Below are 14,762 nucleotides of genomic sequence, written 5' to 3'. Positions count from 1 at the left end.
ATTAATGTAGAGGTAAAGTATGCACATACGCATATCTCTTGTGAAGTTTAACACATACATCAAAGATAAATTAAAAGATTCCCCGTACAGCCTTAACACGCATTGGCACATGTACGGTGTAGATCTGGAGTGCATTAAAAGCACAATTCATTACGTAATAATGTATTGTTTACATTATTAGACCGTCATGCTGTGGTCAATTGACCATCTTTATTCGACTACTAATTTCCGCTCAAGCGCATCTTAGGCTTGTACTTTTTTTACATGTATACATTCACATTTGAAGAGAATACATCATGAGAATAATAGCAAACAAGACAGCCCATCATTTGCTCTCGCACTGCTGGTGACACGCACGTGCCACCCACAGCTGCACGCGGACCCTTTAAACGCCGCGTGACGTCACACGCATGCGGGCGTGCGATGACGTAATGTTTATAAATAACACCGCTTCCGCTCGCGGGTGGAAGGTCAACCGGTATTAATATTGCAAAATAAAAGTAGAAATCAATTAAAGTAACCATGACGATAAAACGACCGCTAACGATTACTCTTTACCGAATTATAGCCTAAAGCCGGGCTTTGTACGTTTTTGAAAAAAAAAATATTCTCCCGACCGGAAGCCGCTAACAGCTGACGACGGCTCGCAGGTGAAGATGTCACAGCCATGTTTGTCCACCCCTACCGCTGCCGCTCGGGGCTGTGAGGAGGCGATTTAAACCTCGCTCGACGCGCACGACGACGGCGAATCGTCGCCGACGAGCGGTGGAATAACGGAGGGGGACGTGGCGAACTTCGAGCGCGGGAGGTCGGCGGCGTTGGGCGGCGAGGAGGCGAGGGGGAGCGAGGCGACAGCGGCCCGGTGCGGCAATGGCGGGGAAGGACGATGTGCCGGCCTGTTAGATGAGCGAACGGGGTGTGAATTAATTACATCGGCAGTGTTAATTAATTAGCTAGGTAGCTAATTATAGCTGGCTGCTGTTGGTGGTGCTGGTGCGTACCGACAGCCAGCCCAGCCAACCGGCGGTTGTTGCTGTCCGTCTGCACGTGTACAACAGCAGTGTTGCTGTTGTAGTGTGTGTGGTAGGATAACCATAACCACCACAACCACCTCACACACATCCACCCACTGAGAAGGTTCAAGCAAATCCGTGCCGTGGTTCTTGTCATCCTTCGTGCCATTCATTGCTTGCTTCGGAGTGCTTGGACGCTGGAGACAATGGAGCTGATGCTGGCCGAGTGGGACGAGGCTGAGCGCTTCTCCTTCGAGGACAGTGACCGCTTCGAGGAGGATTCGCTCTGCTCGTGGATCTCGGAGCCCGAGTCGCTTTGCCAGAACTGGCGCGGGTGGAAGCGCGCGTCCGCAGGGCCCAACTCTCCGACTTCCAAGCTCAGAGGTTAGGCCACCACGACCACCACAGCTCACACCCAACCCGGCTCGCCTTGTCTCTCTGCCTTCCTTCTCCATCCATGCAGTGTTCAACCACTCGATCACCTCATTAATTGATACACCCATGTTGAGGACGTCGGTGTACTCGACTGTTTCGTTACATCATCCGTACTGTGTTGAAGCACCACGATGACAGGTCACAATGCCTCTCTCTCTATTTCCGTGCTTGTCTGCGCCGCTGCTCCACTTACAATGGAATTCTCTCCCGTCGTCTTTCTTTCCACAACTCGTACAGCCGTGTCCAATTCAAGAGATCTATTTACTCTCGGCTGTTGAACCTCAACTGGTGCTGTTCGTTGCTGGACGCTTGGCATTTGGGCCTTTCTGTCTGTGCTCAGCAACCGGTGATTAAAAACGAATTTGTTTTCCTAGACCGACGCAGTCTTAAACGGGTACATTCTACGGCGTGTAAACATCAGCACGGGAGAGACAAATGCGGACGTTGCCGGCTTTATTAGGTGCTCGCTAACAGCACTTGCCCCAAGTCTGTTGAATTCTATACGTGGCATCTTTGTGCAGTCTATATATTTTGCCCAGTTTTTATGCTTGCTCTTTCCTGCTTGTGTGACATTGCCGCTTAGATGTGTGTGTGTGGTGTTTTTTTTCCCCAATGTGTTCCGGATATGTCCAGCATGGGTCCTTATGAGGTCTGGCTTTGTTCTTATTATCTCCATGTTGTGTTACTGTTGTGCTATTGTTGACCTGCTTGTGTTCTTATTGGTGTGTCCTGATTATGTTACGTTGTGTTTCCCATTGGTGGTATGCATTGTGCTTAGCCTGTGTCTTTGTGTGTATTGATCGTGTATTGGCAGTGTTCCCATTATGTCCAGTGTGTGTTAATGTCGTATTTCATTTGTATCAAGCATGTGTACTGCTTGTGTTCATGTTATCTTCAGTCTATGTCTTTACTGTGGTTTATTTGCCATTCATGTGACCAACCGAGTGTTCATGTTTGTGTTTTGTGTGCTGATTGTGTTCAGTGCGTGATCCTGCTTGTATTATTGTGTTGAGCTGAAATCCTACCTCTTTTCTTATTGTCGTGTGTGTGTGTGATAATATTGTCTTCCAAATGTGTTCGTGTGTCATGCCACTGTTCTTATTGCCACGCACGTGATCTGTCTTCTTTGTTATAATTGTATGCCGTTTGGGCGTAGTGTGTCTACAATGCATGGTCAGTTTCTATCGTGCATATGTCCACGCTGTTTACTGATTGTCCAGGGTAAGTTCCATTTGAACTCGTGTAACGTCTTAATTTTTCCGAGCATTTCATGTTTATGTTTGAGGCTCAATTGTGTAATGTTATTATCTTCATCCTGTTCGTTTACCCAGGAACAATCAGAATCTTAATTTCGACTGGAGGAATCCGATGAGCTATGAAGCTCTTTTTTTCACAGATGTCCAGTCGCAACGTCTCTCCGAGTCTCGTGCCAAGTTTTCGCAGTCGGGGACGATGTTTGCTTCGTCGATTAAAATTGAGTAATTTGCGGCTCATTTTTCAAATGTGCCAAAATTTGGACCATGAAACAGACACAAAATGGCCCACTCTTGCAAATGACGTCACAGGACCTTTAATATCCACTTTGAAACAAACGGGGTGCGTATTTTTTTTACGGCTAATCCAAATGCGGTATTCATCGGTGCGGCTGCTGGTTTCGCACCGTGAACCTTTGCAGCGAGCGGGTGAACCCCGCTGCTGCTGCTGCTGGGCCATGTCACTGACCCTTGTGCGTGTGTGTTGTATCTCTGTCATGAACATCTTCTCTGTCATGAACATCTTCTCTCTCGTGACTTTTGCGTGGCATGCGTTGAATGATGTGAGCTTAAAATGAGTCTTACCTTTTCTGCTGCTGTTCATGCAGCAGTCTCGAACCACCACTTTACACTTAACAGCAGTTTTCTCTGCATAAGATCTCTTTTTTTGTTTGGATAATTCATTGATTTCAAACCCCAATGAGGTCACTTATGCTTGCCCACTTTCAATGTACACTTCGTATTTAATTGCACTTCTGCATACGTGTACATACATTGGGTACTTGTTTCCTCCCGCGCACTCCTTACTCGTTTTCCCCGCTGTCATTCGGCTTCGGTTCTTGCGATTGTGACGTATTAAACCAAAGTGTACTTAAGGTGTGCCGCCTTTTAAATATTGCTTTCACTAAAGCTGTTAAAAGACGCCCTCCCATTTCTTTCATAAAGGGGCTTTGAGAGTCACCTTTTTCCTTCTACGTTGATGATGCATGTGCCTGTACATTGTTGAGTGGTGCCCGCAGCAGTGAACTGCTGACTGGACAAGGGCTCTGGTAGGTGAAGAAACTTGCTGTGGTTCACATTCCCTTGAGCCGTCTAGCCAAGCATTTAATACTCTTACGCAGGTCACATGATGTAAGCCATTTGTTTTTGCTCTTTTACGAGATACGATTGTTCAAACTTGGGATTTTAGTTTCAGACACGAGCTTGCAATAACCTCTTTTTGAATAATGCTATTGGGTCTTCACGTACATTTCTCTAACAATGGTTCACCGCCCCTTGCAATAGGCACTTATGTGTCTCCCTTGCCAAAGGACAATTGTATTTCTCTTGCCACGTTTTGTATACTGTTAAAGGAAGACCGCGAATGGCCGTGCCTGCACTCAGAAGTGTCTCCCGGCTCTAATGAGCAATGTTGCCAGCGGTGGAAATTCCACACATACCCACAAAGTGACACTTATTTTATCAACCCCTGTAGGGATGATAGGCTGTATTTACACACACAACCGGGATTGGAAGTCACAACGTTTAGATTGTTAAGTAGAGTACTCAAACCATATCTGGCACTCGACTGGATACATTGTCTAGACAGATCCTCTGCAGAGCCATGTAGACTCTCGATTCAAGTGCTGATAGCGAGCACCTCATAAGGCTGACTTGGTGCAAGAGGGGATGATGTGACCACCACCACCACACTACCACCTTTGTCTTCCCAGTACTGATGTCTACACACCACAGCTCGTACTCATTTAAGACTGAGTTGACCTAGGGGAGATTCAGCTTTAGTTGTGATACTCCTTGCCCCTAATATTAGCCATGGCTGGTAATCAGGATTTATAACACGGTGCGCAAACCACCACCACCACTACTATATATTGTATGGCCATGCATGTATGTAATCATTTAAATTTCCTTTGGTCAATCCTTTCCTGGTTTTGAGAGTTAATTTACCATGATTCACGTTGGTCAGTGTAGGTTGTTTTAGGGAAGGGAGATTAAGACCGATTCAGATGTGAATAATGTTGACCGTGGCTGGGAACCTAACTGGGGATAAATAAGTGGGGGTTAACCAAGTGCTATGCCAGGGTGTATAATGTATCCACCCACATGGCCACGCTCGCATACAAACACCCAGGTATTACGCACGTGACATGCAGATTACGAGTCCATGCATGAGCATGTGACCCCGCGTCCTTTGCTTGTTAGCTTGCACCCTCCAAATCCCACCTCTCTTTGGAAAACTGGCCTGTTCCGGTAACTCAACTCAATTGGACCCATTGACTTTCTCGGGCACCCCGAATGGGGTCCAGCTGCACCAATCACGCCCGGAATGCCATGAATTGGTGTCACAAGTAACGCTGCAGCCCGACTTCAACGCCGTCCATTCATTTTGGGGGCTTTCGGTGTCGTGTAAGCCACGTAACACTTGCGACGAAAACATAAATATCTTCAGTGGACCTTATTATCCAGGAAAGGCTTGCTGAGTTTTTTTAATATCTCTCTTTCATTGGCATGTTTGGACCATGCCTCTCTTCGGAGTGGTTTGCATGTGGGAGAAAATTGGAGTACGCGAAGAAACAATTCCGCATGTAAGGAGGGGGTAGCATAGTGCCGCCCGGACAGAATGCTGCTACTATTCGCAGTCCACACTCGTGTACCACAAATGAACCATCCCGGGGTTTTTAATGCACCCACCGTCGGGTGTTCTTAATCCACACAACTGAATTATTGACAGTTGTTGGTTACTCTTTGGTTCTTTCGGTAAAGTCATGTCGAAAATAAAATAATAATACGACGTTTCGGTTGCAACACACGCAACCATCATCAGGTAAGAATGAATGATAAAACACAGACACAGAAACAACACAGGCAGACACATGCAGAGAGAGACACACAAAGACACACCGAGCGAGACACACACAAAGATAAAACACAGACACGGAAACAACATAGGCAGACACACATGCAGAGAGAGACACACCTAAGACACACACCAAGACAAACAGAAGGACAACGACTCTGTGCCGAGGCCTGAATCTAGTTGTTGGTTAGTTTTTGTTATATTGGGATCATTGGCTACATCTGATTGACTATGCGAGTGCCAGGGTGGTCGTAGCGCTTACGACCGAGTCGGTTTGCATGGAGTGATTTATTTTCTCACAAGATAATGCATTTATTTATCCACTAAAGCTTCATTGAATCGCCGGACTTCTTCAGTCGGGCCCTGCATGGGGAAGTCTGGCCATTTCCTTTTTTATGGAGATGATGTGTGCGTGCGTAGGAGTAAATCTGCACGTAGGTCCGTACAGATTGGTTGGCAAAGCAACTTGCTGTACTGTAATCTCTTGGAAATGCCATAGCCCAGCTGGTTTGAGAGATTTACAAATCTGTACGGTTAAACCACCGACAATCTCATCAATAGTGCTGAATTACAGGTGTGCGCCATCATGCCTGACTTGGATTCCCGCTACCTGTGCTCACTAATTTCTATGGGGAATTAATGTCAGCTGCAGTCTGCTTTTGAGATGATTTGAAGGCCCTCTGGTATTATTTGGAAGAGCTAATGTTTATTTGCTGCCGTCATCGACAGCATTGGGAACTTTCACATTGCACGCAGCAAAGCCGAAATATGTTTTAACATCCCCAATTCAAGTATCACTTTACAGGTGCACGATGCGATAGAGGTAATGAACCCTGATGGGTTCTCACCTGGGAGTTTAATTAATTTGAATTGATAAGGTGTGTAATTTAAGTTCTTGACTGGGTGATTATTATGACTCTTTGGAGTTAAATATTTTTAATGGAATGCTGCTAACAAAAAGTCAACTCATTTAAGCCAATTTTCGACTGAAAACTTTAGTGACTGCAGTAATTGATATTCTTGGTTCTTTCAGTGAAGTCACGTAAATAGAAAATAACAAATAAAAAATAAAAGCAAAAAACCCACGACGTTTCGATCGCAACACAAGCGGTCATCATCAGGCGGAGAGAAAAGTGATTTGCAAAAACCAAACACGAAAATGATTTGCAGGCAAATTAGAAGGCTTTGAGTTGTAATCAGGCGGGTTGACAGAGTAGGGTGGTGAGTTCCATATTTTAGAAATAGGTCGAGTGAAGGAGAGGTTAGTGTTGAGTTCCAGAGTTTAGCAAGAATGGATTGTGAAAGGTAATCGTGTGGAGCTCCAGAGTTTAGCAGAACAGGATGTGCAGGAGAATTGTGATGAGCTCCAGAGTTTTACCGTATGGGGAGTGAAGCAGAATGGAGTTGAATTACCGAGTTTAGCAGTGTAGAGCGTGAAAAAAATGTAGAAAGGGCAGGCAAAGTGCTTTGTGTGGTAGGGATTTCATGTCCTACTGGACACATGTGAAAACGAGCTTTATAGCTCATCGGATTCCTGCAGTATAAATAATCGTTCTGATCGTTTTGTGAAACTATTCACATGGTGAGATGGAAGGGAGGTGAGTAACATGGTGGCGGGGACGGGTGGACTGCAGGATAATGTAAAGACTTCAAAGGAGTGCTCATCATCGCCACGTATATACTGCGTGTGTAGCAAAACTGACAAGTACAAGTTTGCACTTTCCATTCGGCGTTTGTGGCTCATTCGGTATCTTGACAATGGGGGCTCGGTGGTGATTACAATGAATGAGGAACCCCCATAGTTTGTGATTGTGGCAAAAAAGGTTTGTCCAGGGCTTGATGATCCATTTGCTTTTATTGAACAATGGTATGCGGGGGGGGGGGGATTAGCAAACAAAACCTTCAAATTAAAGTTGGTGTTTCATTTAATTTACTTATCCAGCTCTGAGAGTTCACTCAATTTGATTGACTTACAATAAACACTTTCTTCAGAGCATGTGAGGAGTGTGCCTCGTGTACATAGGGGGCTGATTGCGGTGCCTTTCTGAAGTAGTTCTATGACAATCTTATCCTGTTCTTTTACCGCACTGGGTGATGCACTACTTGCTGCAGAGTCCAGAATAGCTATTCTTTTGTCTCTGGAACATTACAACAATGGCACAATTGGAATTTAAGTGAGGGAAAAACAAAACATATTTAAAAGGATTCGGCCGAACATTCCACGCAGAACTCAAAACATTATGGAGACTCCGTATGACATTGCCATATAATCGGCATCAGTACTACTGCCTTACTGCAGCAAACTGCCGTAAGGTTGTGGGTTAGAGAGTGGGTAACCCCTGCATTGCCTGCCGTGTCGTGCATGCGGTGCACGGAGGCTGACTTTGACGCGCACCCAACTGCTCCCGTCGTGTGTGTTTAAACGGGCATACGGTAGAGATGCATACAGTAGAGATGCATACGGTAGAGATGCGGTAAAATAAATCGTGGCTTCTCCTTCGAAAAATAGTTGTGTTTTGCTCTTACGAGATCTTGGTGACTTGGGGCATGCGAGGCCAGGGGATGTGTAGGTGCCGTCTTGTCACTCTAAGGGGTCATGCCAAACGGCTCTGAACTGTGTGGATTGAAAGAGGGTTTGTTCATAAAAAGCGCCGGGTGCCCCATACACTCTTTTTAAATCCTTTATATTAAGTTCACTTGCTTGCTTGCGCGCTTACGACCGTGCAAATCTTTCGGTCGTTTTTTAACCCACTTCCCGTGATCCAATCGAGCTGACATTTTGCACACAGACTCGTTGTGCGTGACAATTTCTTTTCGTGAAAATTTTTTTCCAAAATTTTACACTTTTTAGGTAAATTTTTTTTTATATTTAATTACCAATTGCTTAATGGTGGCAGGCAATCATCTGACCTATAGGTGGCAGCCATCTCAAGCCAGAGGACGAGAGGACTCTAGCCGCCCGTTTCAAAGACCAATGTGGGCTGGGTTGTGGCCCATTGAACATGCATATAAAGGATTTATAGTGAAAAACTTTGTTTTTACGGGTTAATTTTGTTGTTGTTTAAATCGCAACCCTGACCATCTGTTGAGCTTTTTGCCCGCTGCGTGTCTCGAGGGCCGAAGAGTGCCTTTTAAAACAGACGGCGGTATTCTATATCACCGTGTTGCTGACACATCGTCACATTCGTGCAATCTGAATTGTCCCACATGGATAGATATTAATTAAGTTTAAAGGGATGGCCATCCTCTCGCTTGGGGATCTGAGTGTTTATTATTGAGCCACTTTGTGTGGTTATGGGCCAGTTCGTTTTGTAGAACAGCAGGGATCTCCCAATATTGGGAGGTCATGAGTTCAATTCCCAGCCAGCGTTGACCCAAAACCATCATGATCATTATCATCATCCCTCCGGGGTTGGTAAAGTAAGCACCATGTGGTGAGCCTGCACTCTCTTGGTGGAAAGTCGGCAGTGGCTTTCCTGTGAATATGCAGTTGCGCACCATAGGAATGTGGAATGCCCACTAAAAGTTTAGGACTTTTTACGTTGAAGAGCACTGCCAAACCGTCATTAGAGCAAGGGGGCACTGTCTAGAATCTGAGTAAATGTTAAAACCTTGGCGATGACACTGGCACGCAATGGCCTGTTCTCCGAAGCAGTTATGCTTCGGAGATTTTTACCACCGACCCCTTGATAAATAACAAGGTGGGGTGGCAGTGAGAATTGAGCCATCTTTGCCATGAACGCTGGTTGAGGGGCGAGCGCTCCGACTGGGGAGGAACTCGGTCAATGCGGTCGCAAAAATGTAAATGGAAGATATAGTTGGCTGCCATTTTGGGCAATGGCCCTTTAGAGAAGAGAGAGAGTAAGGGGATAGGCAGATGAATAAAAACTCATGGTTTTGAGACCACACTTTGTAATGCGATGCCTTGAAAGATTCTGGTGAATTTTAAAGATAGCTGAAATAATGCAATTGCTTATTGGAAGCACTTTTCCTATGTCATATAGCTGCTTCCAATTCTGGACATTCTAAAGTATTCGTCTCCCATCTATAAACCTTTCTACCTCTGCTCTGAATAAAGGGCCATTGCGTGAAACATTAGTCCGCAGCTAATTTCTGTATCGTGTCTCGAGGCTGGCGATGAAAGTAGTTTGTAGATTTTGTTGTCGGATGGCACACCACTGCCAGCGGACCTCCTCGATCTTGAACTGTTTTTCACGTACGTGGATACGCAGTGCGTTGGCGGTGCGAGGTTAAAACGAGCCACCAACGCGCTCTGTGAACACGTGAGGATGCTGCGCAAGCATTTCTCTTAACAAGCACTCTGGTAGGGGTAGTGCAAGTTCGGCCTTTTCAAGACCTAGGGGAGTTATTTTATATCCGCTTTGTTGTAATCAATAAATCAATGGAAATATGCTCTTGCAATTAAGAATTCTGTTTGAATTGAATCGTTTAATTTGACCAAATTTATACAATTGTAAGGTGTGAATATCATTGTCATTATATTACGAATGTAAACCTCTTCGTCGGTCGACTTCTGGATGAATGCCTCCGCGCACACCATGTTGTTCGTGGGGATTGTTTGACCGTATTTAACCGCACTGGTCAGTGTCGGTTGGTGAAGGGTAGGGTGCTAGTTGACGATCATCTCGCCACTGATTGAAGCCGTAGCTGTGAATCAAACCCAGGGCACTGACTTCGTAATACTGTGCCCTAACAACTGTCTTACCACATCTCCCAATATTGTCAATAATCAGTTATTTCATGCATTGCGTGAAATGCTTAGGGTGTGTATTTACTCTAGCATTATCGACTTAGTTGTCGTCTTTTGTTAATCTTATGCATTCCTTAAGTCTAATGTGCCTTTGTTAATATTTCTACCTGTCAGCATGTCCGTCTGCCCGTCTAATTCCCAGTCTCTTTGCCTGTTTGTATTCCACTTCTTTGTCTGCCTGCCTGTGTGTTTTTAGGAACTATACCAGGAAAACCGTTCCATATTATTTTGCCTTCCAGGGCATCTCTTGGTCATATAACGAACAAAACAACACACAATGCGTTTGCATTGAATGTGATCCTACTTTTAAAGTCCAGAACACGTACGTCGAGTCTTTGAAGCCACAACGTCTAAGAAGTGACAGTCTATTCAGGGAACATGAAACGAATTGTTGTCCTTTCAGCGTCTGCCCTGACAGTCGTGAAAAGGGAATGACTTCCATTTCAGGTTTTGCAGATTTTAATCACGTGTATATATATAGTTTCTGGACAGTTGGTGCTGAGTAGAGAGATCAACTCAAATTCGGAAGGTTGAGAGTAAAAATACCGTTGTCATCCCATCATTCCTCCAGTTTCGATAAATGTTCTCTTTATTATTACCCAGGAAAATCCTAATTGATTCTTAAAGCTTTTTGCAGGTAGATCCCGCATTGAAATGTTTGGCCACTTTCATCAGCAAACGAGAGTTCTTTGAGAACACCCGCACATATCAGGGGGTCAACACTCAAACTTTCACATGGATGGATTAATTAATTCTTGTACTGCTTTCTTTTGGGAAGCCCCACAATGTCTGGTATTCCCAGACAGTGCACTATCCATATAATAAACGTGCTCCACCCTGCTTAGCTTCTGACATCTGGCGTATTGAAGGTGATTTTCTTTTAGGTATCAATTTGTGGGGAAATAGATAATGTCATGGGAATGAACTGGCCTCTGTCGTGGGAACGTGACATTTCCACCGCTTACTCAGGGCTGACGATGGTTTTGAGTGTCATATTCTTGCTTGCTTGACAATGGACTCACTTGAGTTTTTTTTCACTGTGTAGGCAGTAATACTAATTATAAGTATCGAATGAAAGTCTTGATGGCTGCACCGTTCATCACCAAAAGTGCACAAACTTTCTTTATTTCACTTAGCTCGCAATTTATTGCTAGAAAAAATTATTGCCGTTCTCTTAATGTTTTGACGTTGCAAGTCGGCTGAATATTTTTTCTTTTCCGCTTAATGAATTAATTGGAAGTGGCACTTGAAAATGAGGTTTAAAAAATTTACGGAAATCACGTGTCAGCACGTTTTACAAAAAACGCACGTTTTAATTAAAATGTAATCAAGAGAATTGTTGCTGCATCAGCAAAGGTTATATGGGTGAATTGGTGTAAAATTAAAGTAGAACTTTTTTAAATTCCCAAAAGGAAATGAAAGAATAACAAATGGTGATTGTGTTTGTCATTAATTCACTTTAATTTATCAACATAAATAACTTTTGAGCATTGTTACTATGTTTATAATGTTTGGAACAGTGCAAAAAAATTAACGTAACGTGCTTGGTTGCATTGAAGCAAAATGCCTGATTCGCATTTAGAATATTGAGGAGGAGTGTGTGGGAAGTGAACAAGGCGTCATCCTGCGGAGCTACTGCTTCCCGGCTGAAGAACGGGGACTGTTCAATCGTGGCTCACGACCACCAACTGCAGATCCTCGTTCGAGTGACGAAAATTGCACCAACAAAACAGGCTCGCAGCGAAGAAACATTGAAGTGCCCGGTTGGCTCAAGGGAAATGACTTATTATGATATTATTTGTATTTAGCTTGTTGCTATGTAGATTTTGATTGAATAATTTGCGGGGTAATTTTTATAATTCTAGGAAATGTGTTCCCCGACTCCGCCGCGCAATGGCCTACTCTTGCGAATGACGTCAAAGGATCTTTAACGTCCATATGTGAAACGGACGGCGCGTATTTTGTTTACGGTTGATGCACCGGCAGTGTTAATCAGGACGGATTGTTGGAATTAAGCTGCGAACCACTGCGAGAAGCGGCGAATACGCTACCACGGGGTCCTGTGACTGCCCGTACCACATCATTACAGAGCACCGTGCCGGCGTCATCGAGGATCCTGGGTTCAAATCTGGGATTCAGCCACCCCTGATTTAAACTTGGCTTTCAAGTGTAGAGTTGATGTTCTTGTCAGGGCTGAAGGAGTAGAGGGAGGAGACCCATGGGCGAGATGGAAGGATGCGGTTGGAATGAGATATGAGGAGAGCGAATGTGACCGGAGAAGATGCATAGAATCGAGGTACAATGGAGAATAGAAATTGCAGCAGCCGACCCCTGTGTAATAATGGGACTTTTGTCTTAGGAAAAGAGTTCACGTTGTTATCCCAGTTCACCAATGACTGCACAAAAAAGCCTTCACATGAAGTTTAGTTTGTCACTTTATTCCGTTTCTGAGAATTAAAGCTATTTAGTTTGATTGACATGCCATAAACGCTCCTTGCAAGGGCGTTTAATGTCTCCCTAGTTGTATATATAAAGAGGCCTATTAAGTGACTTTAAAAGTAGTTATATGACTTCATCTTCTGTTACCATTTGTTTACACAAGGCGGTAAACTGCCTGCTGCAAGAGTTCTTGGTTGACATTCGATTGTCACGTGATATGACGCCGATAAGAAGAATCAAAAGCCAAAGAAACTCATTAAAAGTCACCGACTTAACATGTAAAGTCGCTGACCGAATAGTGTTACACCAACATAACTACGCGGCATATACTGTGTAAGTTCATCGTGCACTGATAATTAAATTCTCTGCCAAGTATGATTTGGTTAAGGAAGCTGGCCTCTCATTGTTCAGTGAGATGTTCTCAGCTCGGATAACAGGGGCGCCCCGTGTTCTCACAATGAGTGAGCGTTGTGTGTGGGGGTGATGGGGGCTGCTGCGTGTCCCGATGTAATGATACCGTTGTGCCTCCCTGTAGACTGCAGACGTGTAGTCTTTCCTCTAGCAGCGAGATTTGCCTTTCAGTGTTGACCTGCCGTGGGGAATAACGAAACTCCAGATGGTCCGTTGATTGCATATTTTTAACCCTATCGGAAATTTATATCAATACAAATCAGAATGTTTTTTCCCCCCCATCTATAGAGAAAGCCTCACTGTGAGCAGCCAAAACGTATTTTCAGGAGGGTCCTACTTGAGATGTTTGGCCGCCTGTAGTTTAACTGGATTCTCAAGTGTAGCGAGTTGATGGTTTCAGCCCAGTCGCCAATGACTGCGCCAAAAAATCACTCGCATTGTTTGTTTCTGCACTTAATTTTGACTGCATTCCAGCTGCGAGCAGTGAAAGAAAATCGGTTCGAGACAGCGAACATCATTGCCCTCTCCACCCTGTTATGTGGGCCAGAGGTCACATGGAGAGAACTCGGGTAACGCAGCGATATGTATCCGCTTCTGCGGGCTCTTCACGAACACAAAGCGTCGCACTGCTGCGTGAGAGACCCCAATGAATGCTCCATCTCGTGACAAGACATCGATGGCACTGTCGGAAATGACGTGGGGAATTGTACAAAGACTAAATTCCCTTATGGGGCTGTTTGCTTGTTGGAGGAAACAAGAGTGCCTGGAGATGACAGTGGGCTATTTGCATTTCCACAGACCTACACTGCCTTCCCACAGACCTACACTGCCTTCTATCAGTGCTACCTTGTTCACTGGAAAGTGCGCATGCCACACACTTTTACTTGGCTAGGTGATGTTGTGGCAAGAGTTTTCAGCCCCGGATTGTGTGTTTGCGAGTTCAAATCCTGATTGGGATGCCGACTCAGCCCATCGTTCCTCCGGGGTCGTGCTCCGTTGTGGCAAGGCAGTGGTGGAATGCCTCTGAAATGGCTGCAAATGTGTCATTTCCAGCACTGGCTCAGAGCCGCCGATGGAAATGAGCTCCACCCCATTGCTCATGTGAGCACGCAGATACTGCGATTCAAAACGTCAAGTCAAATTGATTTCCTGCTCAAATGAGCTTTGAGGGCAGTGCTTATCTCCTGTTTACGGCTCTGAACCGGTGGTGGATATTCCACTTTCCTATGGTGGATGCATGCATATTCTTAGGACATCCACTGTTGACTTCCACATCGAGTGTTTTTTATTGTCTTTATCCCCAAAGGATGATGGCATGATGAGTCAACCCCCATCCAGGATATGAACTTACACAACCTTCCTCTTACGATTCTCTCACTATATTGCCAAGCCACCTGGCCTCTGATTAGGACTCTTTTTGTGTGATTAGTTTGTTGTCCTTCCCCCCCCACACACCTCTGATTAGCATGGTTGGCTACGTACGGTGCGAAAGAAGTTCTACATACATTAAAACTCCCCTGAAAGGCTGTGATGCCCGTGATTGGTCGCAGATGTAATTTTGTCCACCAGGTCACACGAGGCAG

General features: G+C 44.9%; 1 protein-coding gene across 2 annotated transcripts in view; it reads left to right on the top strand.

The window, feature by feature from the left end:
• Positions 1-622: 622 nt before the first annotated feature.
• ZSWIM8 (zinc finger SWIM-type containing 8) overlaps positions 623-14,762 on the top strand; it is a 106,708-nt gene continuing 92,568 nt past the window's right edge. For both annotated transcript variants that reach the window (XM_078875487.1, XM_078875488.1), the window contains exon 1: positions 623-1,397. In XM_078875487.1, the coding sequence (XP_078731613.1) occupies positions 1,220-1,397 (178 nt within the window). In that variant the 5' untranslated portion in view covers positions 623-1,219. The remainder of the gene's footprint in view (positions 1,398-14,762) is intronic.

Source organism: Lampetra fluviatilis, chromosome 41 (assembly GCF_964198595.1).
Source record: "Lampetra fluviatilis chromosome 41, kcLamFluv1.1, whole genome shotgun sequence".
In the NCBI taxonomy this organism is placed as follows: Eukaryota; Metazoa; Chordata; class Hyperoartia; order Petromyzontiformes; family Petromyzontidae; genus Lampetra; species Lampetra fluviatilis.
This window is presented reverse-complemented; position numbering and strand designations above follow the sequence as displayed.